A 15,352-nucleotide genomic window follows, 5' to 3' on the forward strand; every position below is an offset into this window, starting at 1 on the left:
TCACCTGATGCAGAGTTTGCAAACAAAAATAAAATTTCGCCAACCACTTCTGTTTGGGAACCAAATTGCTTGCAAGCAAAAGTGTTCAGGAAGCGAGGTACCACTGTACTTATTCTGTAGACAAGCACAGGCCGTAGGTGGGAAGGATGTGGAGAGCCGACACGGAGGAAAGGCCCTGCCAGGGCCACCAGGCTCAGTGTGGGTGAGGCATTTGGTGGAGTCCGTTCTCCTTGCTGCCCTGGGTTATTCTGTGACCATTCACCCACGTGCTCCGAGAGGGCAGGACCCCTGTCCCTTAGTGCACAGCCTGATCCCCAGGGCCCTGCATGCACATTCGGACTCCAGAGATAGGGACTGAATTAGAATTAGGGGTAGGACCCAGGGCACATCACTCTACTTCCTTGGCTTCAATGTGCTCATCTGTCGATGAGACTGAAATGCGAGCCTTGCCAAATCAGTGTGTTGTGACAGATGACTGCTCCCCACTAGAGCATCGCAGGTTCAAAGGGTGCCTGAGAGACCCAGGTCGGAGCAACTCACAGTTGCTTCCCCGGGTTGAGCGAGCCTAGGTCCAGCTCCCTGTCAAACTCGGTGCGGATGTCCTCCAAGGCCCCGTCATCCCCAAAGGCCCCCCACTCGGTGTTGATGCACATCCTCCCCTCGTCACCCTCCACGAGGTCAATGTTGCTCATGTCCTCCATGTAGCATGCATTGGTGCCAGTTCCTGAAATGGGATCAGAGAGAATATGCAGTGAGCATAGGGCTCCTGGCTTGGCAAGACAGAGAACTCACTGCCTGGAGTCCTCCCAGTGGATATAGACAAAGTGCTTTTGATCCATCCCCTGGCCGATTCTGGCAGAGGGAAGCAGCTTGGCGAGTCCCTCACTCATGAGGAACAAAGCTGAGGTGTCAAATCTATACTTCTCGCGTGTTAATGGCTTCCTGTTATGAATGGAGTCAATTGTGCAGCAGTCCCTAATGAATATGCATGGAAGCTGACAACGCACACTCACAAGAGGGGAATGAGTTAAGCTAATCTTGTAAATATTTCATTAAAAAACTCACCCCTCTCCAAGTCAGAGTGATTTTTAAAAATCTTTTCCTAAGCTACTCACATTCTTGTCTATTTGATACTAAAAATATTCTTTTTACCCGTGACCTGCCAAAAATTAGTCCTAGCACAAGCTACATCTTATCTTTAACAGTGATTAGGAAATCCTTTCTTACCTAAGAGAGCAACATGCCAGTATTCAAGTACAACATCATCCCCAAGGAAATGCCTTAAACACCCGAGTCCTGGGGAACAACTGCATATGGGCACAACCTGCCTGGAATTTGGGGGAATGGAGCTGATATAAAATTAGAAGGGATGGTTACACATCAAGAAATCAAACAATTGGGCCAGGGATTTAGCTCAGTGGTTCCAGCGCCTGCCTCGCAAGCGCAAGGTCCGGAGTTTGATCCCCAGTACCAAAAAAAAATAATAATAATAATAATAATAATAATAATAACAAATTCTGGTGAGGCTGTTGGGGAAAGGAAAAGGCACCCTTTTACATTGTTGGGAGTGTAATCTAATGCAACCATCATGGAAATTCCTCAAAAAACCAAAACTAAAAATTCCATTTGACCCAGCTATTCCCCTTCTAGGTATCTCCAGAAAGAGTTAAAGACATCATAGTACAGTGATACATGCATACCCATGTTTACAGCAGCACAATTCATAAGAGCTAAATCTTGGAAGCAGTCTGTATATCCACCAACAGATGAATGGATAAAGAAAATGTAGTATTTACACACAGTGGAGTACTACTCTACCACAAAGAAGGGTAAATTTGAGTCATTTGTAGGAAAATGGATGCACCTTGAGACCATAATGTTAAGCAAAATAAATCAGACACACAGGCTTAAATATTACATGGTTTCTCTTAAATGAGAAACCCAAAGAATAAACAATTTAAAGAGCAAAAGAAAAGATAGACAATAGGAAACAGGGAGATAGACCTTTGGTACAAATGTAAAGGGGATCTTAGGGAGATGAAAGGAGGGAAGGGAGATGGAGGAAAGGGAAGGGTAATAGAAAGAATTAAAATGTGTATGTACATGTTCTTACTCTCTACAATGAATGCAATCATTAGATACTACAGACATGTACTAATAAAAAAAGAATATATGGTCACAAATATCTGTAAATTTACCTTAAAAATCATTGAATGGTACATCTAAAGCAAGAGAATTTTTATGCATCAATAAAGTGCCTTGACAGTTCATAATAGCGAAAGTTTGGAAACAGCCCAAGTGCCCATTAACTGGAAACTGGATAAAGAAGATGTGTTTTTTTTTATATAAATGGAGTACTACTCAGCCATAAAGAATGAGAAACTAGAGTCATTTATAGCTAAATGGATGAATATTGAGGCGATTCTTTTAAGTGAAATAAATAGGACACACATGTAAATACTGAATAGTTTCTCTAGTGTGAGAAACTGAAAGTGTAATTAAGAATACACACAGATGAAATGGCCTAATAACATATTTCTTGAATTGTGTTTCCATCGTGTGTCATATGACTGTATTGAAATTTAAATTAGGCAGAAGTTTGGCTTATGTGGAGTCTGCTAGCTAACTGGAGTTTTTTTCCAGACCACTATTTGTTCAATGTTGGTTTTGGGGATCTTTCTGAAACAAATCACATCCTCTGGTGTCTTGTTGGTGCTTGAGATGCTTTTGTAAGTTATATGGAAAAATGCTTAAGTGCTTTTCAGTTTTGTTTTGGTTGAGTTCTACTGTATTTGAATATCATTGTAGTTTTTTACCCTTGCATTGTTCTTCTTTGAATGGTTTTAATTTTTGTATGTGTGTGTGTTTGATAATAAAGATATTTTTAAATAAATAAATAAATAAATAAATAAAGTTAGTGCCTTGGAAAGAAACTTTCTGCTATCTTCCCTGGCCTAATACTCTGGACTGAGTATTTAATGCCAGCATGAAAACTGAGAAATATGCAAAGCCGAATGTGAAGTAATATTTGGGAAAAGGTTTGCTCAGGAAAGCATGGACATTTCTCAGGGATATCACTCAATCTGTAGCTCACCAGAAACCACCACCAAGACAGACAAAGGGACAGCAGCTGCAGACCATGACTAGCAAGTGCCGCTCCTGTTGTGGGGAGCGAGGCTTCCAGAGACAGGAAGCTACATCAGGATGCTCAGGTCTAAAGACTCTCCCCTTTAGGAAAGTCATGCAAGGAAGGTGCTTTTGAAAATTAAGAAAACACAATTCAGAAAACTTTCCCAGCCCTGGGAGAGGACTGGAAAGATGGGAAGTGGATATTCAAAAACAACATATAAGTCAGGTACAGTGGCACACGCCTGTAACCCAGGTACTTGGGAGACCGAGGCAGGAGGACCCCAAATTCCAGCCCAGTCTGGGCAACTTAGCAAGACTCTGTCTCAAAATAAATAAAAAGGGCTGAGGCCATAGCTCAGTGGTTTGATCAAACCCTTGGGTTTGATCCTCAGTAGCACCCCCTCCAGAAAAAAAGGAAAACTTGTAGCTTGGCATCGTTGCTCGTGCACCTGCCTTCTCACGGCTCCTACCCGCTGCTGCTCACCCCACGGCAGCGGCCTCCCTGGCCCAGTCCTCTGTGTGTCTCACCGGACTACACAGTGGCCTCATCACTAGTCACCCTGTTTTCAGTCTTGTCCCTGGGAATAGCTTTTCCACTCAGCAGCCGAAACAAGTGTTTTAAAATATGCACCCACTCATCCTGCACCCAGAGCCCTCGGGTGCCTTCCTGTCTCCTTGGGTAAAGCTGGTGGCCTTTCAGTGACTGTCCCATACCCTGTGCATCTTCCCACCCATCTGCTCTCTCTGCCCTGAATCACCCAACAGCCTCAGCCTTTGCTCACTTGATGCAGCCACTGACAGCCTTTTGGGGCTCCTTGAGTAACCCAGATTCATTTTCACCTCTGAGCCAGGGACTCTTCCCACAGCTGCATCGTGCTTTCTTGTCCTCATCACTGAAGCACGTGTGACCAGTGTCCCACAGAGAGACCTCCTGCCCTAGTCTACACCCCTCACTCTATCACATTACCATCCTTTGATCACTAGAAATTATCTTACTAGCCTAGGCCTACTTGGCCTCCCCAAATCCTCACTGAAACCCAGAAAGAGCACAAGACTCCACCACAGGACCTAGCACAGGGCCCTCCAGCTCAGGAAACACTTGTCAAGAGAATCAGTGAGTCCGTTTCTCACTCTCCTATGTTGCCTCTCCTGGTAACATTAACACCTTTCCCACTTACTCAGTTTTGCCGAAACTAACCCTAAGCCAGCCCCTTCCCCCACCCTCAGGAAACAATTCCAACTGAGTTACCAATGATGACGCCAACTTCACAGTAGGGATCGTCATAGGCACACGTCATCATGGTCCCCACAGTGTCATTGACCAAGGCCAGAATGTCCACATCCAGGTCCTGTTGAACACAAGATCCAGAGGGCATCAGTGAGTGGAAGGGATGCGATTCCTTCCCACAGGGGACTCATACGCTGGCTGAGACATCGTTAGGTTCTACATCCTGGCCCTGACCAGAAGAGACAAGGCTTTTGTCAAGGTGCCGGGTCTAGGTGAGCCGGAACTCCTGCTTTGAGGGTGAAGCCTCTGTGCAATGCCCAGCAGGAGTGCACCCTGGTCTGAGGGGCCCTGGGAGGACACAGAGGAAAGCATGTCTGTCCTGGGAGTGAGTCCTTGCTAGCGGGGACTGTCAGCAGCCAAGCACAATCTCAGCCAGGTCCCATGGGCAGCACCATGGTTTCTTGCCTGGGCTCCCTGTTCGCCAGGTTTGGAGGGACATGCTAAGGTAAACTGAGAACAATAAGAGAAAAACGCAGGCTACAAAGGAATAGGATCCTAGCTTTAAAAAGAAAAAAGACTGGAAGGCCACACATCCAAATATTTGGGGGCTGGGGCAATAGCTCAGTGGTGGGGTGCCTGCCTAGCCTTCGAGAAGATTTGGCTTCGATCCCCAAAGCAATGTTTATGTCTTGCCATCGGGACAACAAGCAATCTGCGTTTGACGGAGAGTGAAAAGTAGAATAGAGAGCCAGACTCAAAGAAAGTAAGCTTTTTAGTCTCAGAGAGGAGGATGGGGCTCACACACAGCGCAGGGCTGACCATGTGGCATTTGGAGGCCCCATCAGGCGCTGGGCTACCTTTCCCAGTGGTGGGGCCACACCCATAAGAAGGCTCACCCGCCTGCCCGCAGGTTTACCCGGCTTGGCTACCTCTGTACTGCAGCGGGGCTTCCCTAAGGTCCTTTTGCGCTCTCCTTCCAGGTGGGCACAGTACAGGATCCGGCCCCAGGACAGGGGCTAGGATTGGGCACATCCCCACTGCAGGGAGCTCCTCACCTTGTGTTTTCTCATGGCTTTAGTCAGGCGACTCACGATATCTGTCTCCTGAACTCCCCGTGCCTTGAACTTCTTGGTCCATGACAGCAGGACGCCCTGTGGGGAGATTTGAGACCCAGCCTTCCTGAAGAGGTGCTCGCAGCCCCTGAGAAATGTCAGGCTCACAGCGTCCCCATGGCTTCCTTCTCCAAGTTGAATCACCCTAATTCTTTTTCTTTTATTTTGTTTTAAATTGACACATAATAATTGTATTTATGGGGTGCAGCCTGATGTTTTGATGCAGTTATACAAAGTGCAATGATCAGATGGGGTAGTTAACATATCCATCACCCCAAACATTTATCGTTTCTTTGTGGTGAGAATATTCAAAAGTCCTCCTCTTTTAGTTATTTGGAAGTATGTATACAATATAATTTTCTCAACTACAAGCAGCCTACCGTACAATGACACCAGCACTTATTTCTGTCACCTAACTATAATTCCCTTTGCATCCTTCCCTACCTCTGACCCTCCCCAGCCTCTGGTAACCACCTTTCTACTTTCCATTTCCATGAGACCCAAGATTTCCTAGATTCCAAATGAGTGAGGTCATTTGGTATTTTTCTCTGTGCCTGGCTTATTTCACTTCACATAATGTCCTCCAGGCTCATACAAGTTGTCACAAATGACAGAATCTCATTCTTTTTATGGCTGAATAGTATTCCATTATGCATTCATACCACACTTTCTTTATCCATTCTATGTTGGTGGACACGTAGGTTGGTTCCATAACTTGGCTATTGTGAATAGATTCTTTTGATATTGTTTCAGAGGTCTTTTCTGGTCATTTAAACCTATGAATTCCTTTCATTTGAGAAGATTGAAGTATCATATATAGTAACAGAAATCAATTGCCAAAGAGCCAGAAGACAGATTTATAAGACACTGGAGCCTCAGTTTACTCATTTCTGTACTGGAAATATCACTCCCCCTTGGGGAGGAAGGGAGAAGATACCACATCTCCCACAGGCAAGTGCTCATAAAAATATCTGGGGTGTGGTAGCCACATACTATATGTGCAGAACATATGATTCACAGGTCCCAAAAAGAGAACTGATATGGTGTTACCTTGTAGGACTCCCTCAAGAACTTAATTTTAATTTGGAAAAATGGTTCTCAAGTTGCATTATCAATTATTTCTTTAGAAATGGTGTTTCCCAAGAGTTCCATGTCTGGAATCGCAAATAATCACAGAATTTTTCAGAGAAAAAGAGCACTTGGAGGTACTAAGGCCAAGCTCATAACTTCCTCAACCACATCTCTCCCAATGCTCTCAATTTATGGATAAAGAAACCAAGATCTAGAGACAAGGAAACTTCTACAGGCCTCACAAGGAATAAAGGATAGGGCCGGGGATTTAGCTCAGTGACTCCACCACCTGCCCTGCAAGCATAAGGACCCAAGTTCAATCCCTGGTACAAAAAACCAAAAAAACAAGGAATAAAGGATCAAACCCAATTAAACAGCAGGTCTGAATCCAAGTCAGAGGCTGGGTTTCTGTCCTGCACCACAGCGCCTCCTCCTGGCAGCTCTCTCTAACTTCTGCCTCTTAGGCTCCAGCCGCTTTCCTGCCTCATCAAATAGAGGAGTGAGAGATGGAGGGAGGGCAGCTCCCCCCAGAAGCCTGCTGGGGACACTGTGGGATCTACTGGGGAGAGGGAAAGCTTGTGCTATAATGTTAATGTACAATGAGGACAAAGAAGTAAATATATGTGCAGAGTTTGTCCCAAAAATGTATTCACAGTTTAGGAAAAGAAAAATAGCATGGGGCCAGGATTTAACTCAGTGGCACTATGCCTGCCTCACAGTCACAAGGTCCTGAGTTCAATCAGTACCAAAGAGAAGAAAAATAGCATGATGTTTTTTCAACAGATGGTGTTACCCTCATATGGAGGGCCCTGGAGGATGCCATATATCACAGAAAATCCACTACCCTGCCAGCCCTTAGAGAAGAAATTGAAAATGCGTGTACACCAATCTCAGTGACCAAGGTTACCCAAGAAGCAGTTCACCGTACTAATAAATGTCTGGAAGCTGATGGTCACCACTTTGAGCACCTCTTATAACTGTAGACGCCAAAGGTAATGTATTAATCTCATGATGTCTCAATCAATTTAGTATTAAAATATTTATACAAGGTATTATTTTCCTTTCTTGGTGGACTCCGGATATGTTTGGCAGCATAACTCCAGTAATTAACCTGGCTGTGACAAGAAGAAACCTAATAGTGGATATCTGTGGATATTGCCATTAGAAGTGATTTCTATTTTCTTCTTTTTTAAAAAAAGGAAGGTAGAAGATCAATAAAAAACAGGAAAAGAGAGGACTGAGAAGCATTTCCCAAATTGTTAGGTCTTTTGGGTTTTGATTTCAGTATAGCATAAGTTACATAATACATATTGTCGTGGTGTTTCATGTGGACTATAGGATTTATTGATGTGGACGATTGAGGGCAAAGAAATTTAAGAAATGAACAAGGGAATTTTTAACTTTACTGTTGGAAATGTATTTTTTCTCACATCAGTATGAGAGGCCTGCCCATTGATAAAACATTAATGATGGACAGTCTCACAGATATTTTTATCTCATGTTACCATTTCATATTTCTTGGTCAACTCTCTGCTTTTAATCCCAGTAAGAAACCTGCACAAGTGTTTTAAACGTTGAAGAAAAGTGATACTGTTTAAGTTTAATTTTTAGCTTTTTTAAAAGATGTAATAGCTGATTGTATAAATTAGAATTATTTATTGTATAAACATGGGGTCCAACATGACATTTTTAACCATCATATGAACAATCATTGGTAAGTTGGATGATATAGAAAATATTTTTTTCCACAGGCTAGTTAAGTCAGTCAAATTGGTGATGCCTGTCCATTAACCATTTATGTCTTATTAATAAAATTACAATAAAAAAAGGAAGGTAGATATTAAATTTTTTAACCTTCAAAAAGTATTACTAATTTATCATCAGAACACACATCCATCTCTTTGGCTAAGACTTTTCTGTCCTCTTATTAGAAAAATTGGGCCGGGGATTTAGCTCAGTGGTTTCACCACCTGCTGCGCAAGTGCAGCACCCAAGTTCGATCCCCGGTACCAAAAAAAAAAATCAAGACCTGGGGGTGTGGCTCAGAAGCCAACATGTGCTTAGCATGTGAGAGGCCCTGGGTTTAATCTCCCACACCATAAATAAATATCTATGTATACACAAAAACTGACTCTCTTTTCATTCTCATGCCCTTCTCAGATCACTGTTAACTTCTCAGGGAATCTCTCTTAGCCACACTCCCTCCTCCTGAAGGCAGATGAACCCCCCACAGATCTGAGGACCTTCGCCTGCTGCCTGGACCTGCTTCTTGAGCTCTAGTTGGCTAGTGTTAACTCTTCTGCCCTCTGTTCCATGTGCATCACAGGATCCCACTTCAAGGCTCAGTTCCCAACTCCTCACTCTTCCTGAGGTCCCCTGAAAGTTTTCTTTCTTTCTTTCTTTCTTTCTTTCTTTCTTTCTTTCTTTCTTTCTTTCTTTCTCTCTTTCTCTGTCTCTCTTTTTCTCTCTCTCTCTTTCTCTCTCTCTCTCTTTCTTTCTTTCTCTCTCCCCCCTTTTCTTTTTTGGTACCAGGGATCAAACTCAGGACCTTGCACTTGCAAGGCAGATGCAGTGCCACTGAGCTAAATCCCCAGGTCCCCTGCTTTTTTTTGAGATAGGATCTTGCAATGTAGTCCAGGCTGGTCTTGAACTCACTATGGAGCCCAGGCTGGCCTTGAACTTACAGTGATCCTCCTGCCTCAGCCTCCCAAGTTTTGGGATTGCAGGCATGTGCCACCATGCCTGGCCTTTTCCCTTTTTTCTTTAAAAAAATACAAAAGCAAAAATAGAGTCAATGTAGTCCAGGCTGGCCTTGAATTCACTATGTAGCCCAGAGTGACCTTGAACTTGTGATCCTCCTGCCTTAGCTTCCCAAGTTTTAGGACTAGCCGGGTCCTCCACTAAAAAGTAAAGCTCAGGGCCAGGGATTTAGCTCAGTGGTTCTGCCACCTGCCTCACAAGCACAAGGTCTCAAGTTTGATCCCTGGTACCAAAAAAAAAAAAAAAGTAAAGCTCAGCCTGTCCCCTGTAGAGACAATGGCAAATTCCCACTCAGTGGAATCAAATAAATGATTGATTACACCTTTTAGTCCTGAGGTAGCTATCAAGCATCTATGAAACAATGGTTGGAGAATTATACAGCCTGCCTTCCAGAGATAACCATTGTGCTAGGGAATGAGTACAAAAGCACAGAGACATGCAAGGCAGAGATGGTCATCATGGCCCAGTAGGCACCAGTGCTCTACAACTGCTTGGTCCAAGCTCTGCCTCAGCTAGCAAGTAGATGCTATTATCCACGTTTTTACAGATGAACAAACAATAGTCTCAAGAAGTTAAGTAACTTGTCCAAAGTGACACCATTTGTTCTGAGCCACAATTCAAGGTCAGATCTGTGGAACAAGAAAGTTCATTCCCTTCCTACTCTTCCAACCAATACATGGCTCAAATCAACAAAATCGAACATAGCCCAAGGTGGTCCATGATTTGACAATCAACTGGGTGTCATAATCAGAGTGTGCAGTAGGAGATCAGGGGCCACCACCCCAAACAAGAGTGGTCTGAGGAAACTGACCCTTGGCTCCTGGCCACAGCTCTTTGTTTTTATGTGGCCCTTTCTGTATTTTCACACACTCGGAGATGATTGGGTTAGGCTTCCCCCCTTAATGAACTGAAAAACTGAGCCATACAGGGATGAATTCCCCAGCATCCTGCCAGGCTAGAGCACAGCTGAAACCACTCATCCCAGACTCAGTGTCTGACACACTCACTTCAGGTACCCCACTCCAATCTTCCTCCTAAGGGCTCATGGAGGAGGGAGATGGCCAGAGGTTTCCCCTGATAATGCAAGTCAGCAGCACCTCATTTCCTGTTACCTGTTAGAAATGCAAGTCTAGGGCCTGGCTACAGACCCACTGAGGCCTTCCAGGGGACTCCAGTGCACACCGAGGTCTGAGGACCACATGAACCATTCCACTCTCACATGCTGTGCCGTGTGAAGGGTAGAATGGAGGCCTCGCACCGCCACTTCAGCATTAACAAAAAGCAGAGAAAGAGACAAATAAACCAGAAAGGTCCTGCTGCTCTTTGAGTGCCTAGCCAGGTCCCTGCCCAGGCCCATGTTCTCCAACATCACTGTCCTTACCTCTTCCAACTTAGTCTGTCTGCAGGGAAAAGAAAAGGTAAAGCCAAGGGGTAATTTCTTATGCTGCAGCCCTTTGGTCCTCACGAAATCCGCCAGGCAATCAGCTACATATTCAAACAGCTGCAGAAAGAGAAAGCACAGGACACTGGGCTGGGGCACAGTTTCTCACAACTCACGCCAAGCCTTCCCCACCTGCCGGTACCTCCATGCCGTTCCCTCGGATGATTTCATTGGGCGTTGGGTAGAACTGACTCTCCATCTGGACGTTTCGCTTCCCCTCTTCTGAGACTTGCACCTTCAAGACCCGGAACTTGGACCCTCCAAGATCCAGGGAAAGGAACTCCCCATTTTCTATGAAGAAACAAAATAGTCACGATTTGGTGAGGGTCTGCTCCATAGCAAGCCATGCGTTAAAAGTTGGACATAAAATAAATAAATAAATAAATAAATAAATAAATAAATAAATAAAAGTTGCACATATAATAAATGCCATCAAGTCTCACACCCACCCGGTGGCCTGCTGTCATCATGCCCACTTGTCTGAGACAGTGCAGTAGGGGAACCAGCTGGGGTGTGACCAGGTCTGTTTGATTCCACAGCCTGAGCCCATCGCACTGGGTCCTGCTGCAGGGAACAAACATGTGCAACTGGAGAGGACACCTGCGAACCTCCTTGGCGTAGGTGGATAGAGAAATGGGCCTTGAAGGCGAGGCCTATTCCAGCACTCTGTAGCTAAAGAGAGACCGCAGATCCATCAAGCAGGATAAAGGCATGAAACAAAGAAGGCAGGGGATGCAGCAAAGAGAAGCCAGCCTCATACAAGCCTCAGTCTGATGGACAAAGGAAAAATACTCCAGGAAGGAGGGAGGGGGTGACTGGGACCAAATGATGGTCCTGAAGGTGGTAAGGATGTTTGGGCCAGAGCCAATTCAAAAGGAGGAAATAGAACATAAACCACCTCGCCCAAGAGAGATGCTATTAACAGAAAGGTGGAAATGAAGCATGTGTTGGAGGAGGAAGCCCGCTCCAGGATGTCCACTCAGGACTCTTGCCAGTCAGTGCCTTTGGTGTCAGCCTCAGGTACAGGATGAGCACCCAGGTGGGCACCTCCTTAAAGCAACAAGCCTTTGTACAGACTCACCTGTGTCTGTGGAGTGGCTGCATGTGCCAGGCAGGCTTCATGACACATGCCCAAGCACACATAAGTGAAACTCCATGCCCACAAACCTGGACCCAAATGGTCTTGTTTTGTACCATGTGACAGCAGCCACAGCTGCCTGAATCTACAGGGTCCCCTGGCCAATCAGAATCACTCTTTGTAAACCATGAAGTCCAATACAGAAGAACTTTGCTAATAGGTGTGGGACACGGAAGAGTCAGCATCCCAAACCCAGAGGCCAGCTGTGCTGAAATCAGACAGAGAAAACCTCATAAGCCCAGTTCCATTGAGAACTAAGTCCACTGTGGTTCCTGCCCTCAGGTTCCCCTGAGACCCTGCATGTCTCCTTCTCGGTCCTTGCATCCTCACACAACAAACCTTTCCTCAGTTGGGCTCTAGGTGGTTTATCTGTTCCCAGTAAAGAGCTAGAGTCAAACCCTCAAAAGGCCCAGAGAGCACTGCTCAAGCTTTCATGGGAGTGTATATCACTGAAAACCTCACCCTCACACAGACTGAGGTTCAGTGGAGGGAGATCTGAGATCCTGCATTTCTAAACAAGGTCCCAGGTAGCCAAGATCCAAATTTATAAATGAAACCTCATTGATAGGCTCAGTCGGCTCTATCTGCGGTGTTTGTGGAGACATCTGGAAATTGTGGGGCTATCCAGAGCTCATCTCCCCCAGATCAGCCCCGAAACAAGCCTGGTGGAGCCATTTATTACGGGGCGAGGGAATTCTGGAAGCAAATCCTATGTGCCTCTGACCAGCATGTACCGTTACCCAGTGTGAGACATTCTCACTGATGTTGCCTCGGCGTGGAAGACCACACGATCCCTGAAAAGATGTTCATCAGGCACCTACTCTGTACCAAGTCACAGGCCAGGGGCTAAGGATGCAAAGACAAAAGGCTGTGGGAGCCCCGGGGAGCTCATCAGAAGTACAGCATGGAAAGAAGCTGTCTCTGCTTAATGAGGCAAGGTCTCTGCTGGTGGGACCAGCAAGGAGAGGCAGCCCAGCAGGGGAGAACAAGTGTCCCAGGAGAGGAGACCATGCACAAAGGACAAAGGACAGAGACAGCCTGTAGGTCTGTAGCAGAAATAGGGGTGGAAGGCAGTCTTGGATAAATGAGGGGATATTTGGAAAAACCCACCCCACACCTAGGAACTTGGGCTTTATCCAGAAGGTGAGAGAGAGAGAGCCACAAAATATAAAGCAAAGGAGAGCCCAGATCTGACTGGGGCTTTGAAAAAATGCCTCCTGCACCAGCCAGGAGAGACATGGACTTTAACAACAGAGGAGGCTGCCTGTGTCCGGAACATTCCTCCTCTGCCCCCCGGGTGCCCTTATCACTGTGCAAACACCTCGCTCCCAGTGTTTGTCCCCACAGGGTGACTCAGATGCCTTTCATGGAAGCCACATGCCCAGCTCTCCAAGTGCTGCTCTCCCAAAGGCTCATGGGACCAAATACATAGTTTCCCAGAGCCCCAGGGTCTGCTGGGCAAGAGGCCTGGGAAACGTGTCTAGGAATCCTGTGCCCAGGCAAGCACAAGATGCTAGTCCTACTGCAGACGTTCAGGGCAGTCAGCAGGCCCTGGCTAACTAGCTCAGGCCTCCCTTTGTGCAGGCCCAGGAAACCAACTGCAGGCAGAGGCTGAGAAGGGAGCCAGTGCGATTGGACCAAAGATACAAAATCACCTTCACAGGCCCATGATCAGGATCCGAGTTTGCTGCAGTCCTCTCTCCATGACCGGTGGAGGAAAAGGCACAGAGCCCGGCAAAACACCTTTGCAGCTTTTGGTCCTAACTAAAAATGGTCCATGGCAGCTCCCTGACCAAGAGACTTCCTCAGACAGGTTTGAATGAGAGCAGGAGAAACCAGAGAGCTGGCAAACGCAGAAGGATGTCATGGGAAACAGCTCCCATTTCTGAAATGGAAGTCACGGGGATTAGGAGAGGCTTATGTGCTTGGTTTTGTTAGCAGTCATGAAATTATACCACCAGCTCACAAGAGCCACAGAGGACTGGGGACAGCATCTGAGAGATTTTAAAGTCTTCCACACGACCCCACCAGATCTCAGCAGAGGGGTTCAAAAAGCTGTACTCCAGAATATGCCACTTTGGACCTGAGAGCCCACAGGAGGAGCAAATCCAGGAAGGGCTTTTCCTGACCTCCCTTCACCTACCTATAGCCTAGCTCTGCTGTGGGGAACACACATACACACGCCTCCATCCTCTTCCTGAAATGTCATTATCTGAGGAAGATTAAACTCCTATCACAAAGGAGACTGAAAATCAAATACCGCACCCAGAGCCCAGAGGAACTTTGTCCCAGGTGACTGTCAGCCCTAAAAATCATTTACAACTGCCCTGGAATTGCCTCCACTCCCGTGTCCCCTCTGAGGAGGGTCTTTAGGTCACGTTCATCTGGCCCCTCTTTGTGTTTCATACTGGGTATGGTCCCTGTGCACACATGCGTGTTAATATATTTACGTGCTTTCTCTCCTGTTGATCTGTCTATTGCCAGTTCATTTCAACAGATTTAAAGACTAGAGCCTCAGAGAGAGAGGGAGAAATGTCATCTGTCCCTCCACCAACAACCCTCCAAGTTGGTGGGACACACTGGTCACGCCCTTTGGCCGATGAAGACAGGAGCACAGTGGTTCCAGAATCAACCAAGGGCACCTGCTCTGTAGGGACTCTGGGCTTGGGGACTTCACTGCTGCAGACCCACTGGGTGCTGCAGTGTGACAACAGGTTCTGTGGGGACAGTGAAGAAAGGAGGCATGTGTCCCTAGCCAGAGGAGGGTGTTTCTAGAACTCGGTCAGTCTCATCTCCTTCTGAAGCGGCCCTGAAGCCTCAGAGCCACACAAGGTCACTGACAAGCTGCCAGGGCCACACCTTGTCAGCATTCGGAGGAAGCCAGCGGGACTTAGCCCTCATGCTCCTCAGCACCTGCTACACACCCTGTGAGTCAGGAGCTTCTGTTGAATGTCCCTGCATGATCTATCAATGACCACAGTCCCCTTGGCACTGCATCCACACTGCCTGAGGCAGGGAGGGCTGTCTTTCTCTAAAGTGTATGCTCCTCTAGTTGGTGCCCTGCCAACCAAGCACCCACCCTCCAGCCAAGAAGCAAGGCCTCTCCCTTCACCAAGCCCCAGGAGCCTGGCAACCAGCTGAGGCAAGCCACTTTGTCCCAAGCACTGCCCCAGGGACTGCCCAGAACTGGCTAATCCAATCGAAGGCCTCTGAGAGCTCCCCAAGCTTCAGTCCTTGTCCTTCAAGGACTCCAAGCCTCTGAGCACTGGGATGCTGAAACTGAGGGAGCCCTTTGCTCCTTGGTGCTCCGGTCTGACCTGGCAGTAGCAGCCACCCCACAGTGTCCACCCAAGAGTACATGACACAGGGTCCCAGGCATCCCCTGACTGCAGGAGGTGCTCAGTAAATAGCAATTCTTCTCCCTCTTACAGCTTTTTCCTGAGGCTAGGAATGGATGATCCGGTGGGAACTCA

General features: G+C 46.6%; 1 protein-coding gene across 5 annotated transcripts in view; it reads right to left on the reverse strand.

Moving 5' to 3' along the window:
- Nucleotides 1-15,352, reverse strand: part of Hkdc1 (hexokinase domain containing 1) — a 70,155-nt gene that overhangs the window by 47,200 nt on the left and 7,603 nt on the right. For all 5 annotated transcript variants that reach the window (XR_015440324.1, XM_087184778.1, XM_004846183.4 and 2 more), the window contains 5 exons: nt 10,884-11,032; nt 10,682-10,801; nt 5,413-5,508; nt 4,379-4,478; nt 541-724 (listed from right to left, as the gene is read on the reverse strand). Coding sequence is in view for 4 of the 5 variants with exons in the window: in XM_087184778.1 (XP_087040904.1) it covers nt 541-724; nt 4,379-4,478; nt 5,413-5,508; nt 10,682-10,801; nt 10,884-11,032 (649 nt within the window). In the remaining variant the exon portion in view is untranslated. The remainder of the gene's footprint in view (nt 1-540; nt 725-4,378; nt 4,479-5,412; nt 5,509-10,681; nt 10,802-10,883; nt 11,033-15,352) is intronic.

The sequence above is a fragment of the Heterocephalus glaber genome, unplaced genomic scaffold (genome assembly GCF_053883595.1).
Source record: "Heterocephalus glaber isolate CG9 unplaced genomic scaffold, H.glaber_assembly_v1.0 deba00001497, whole genome shotgun sequence".
Taxonomy (NCBI): Eukaryota; Metazoa; Chordata; class Mammalia; order Rodentia; family Bathyergidae; genus Heterocephalus; species Heterocephalus glaber.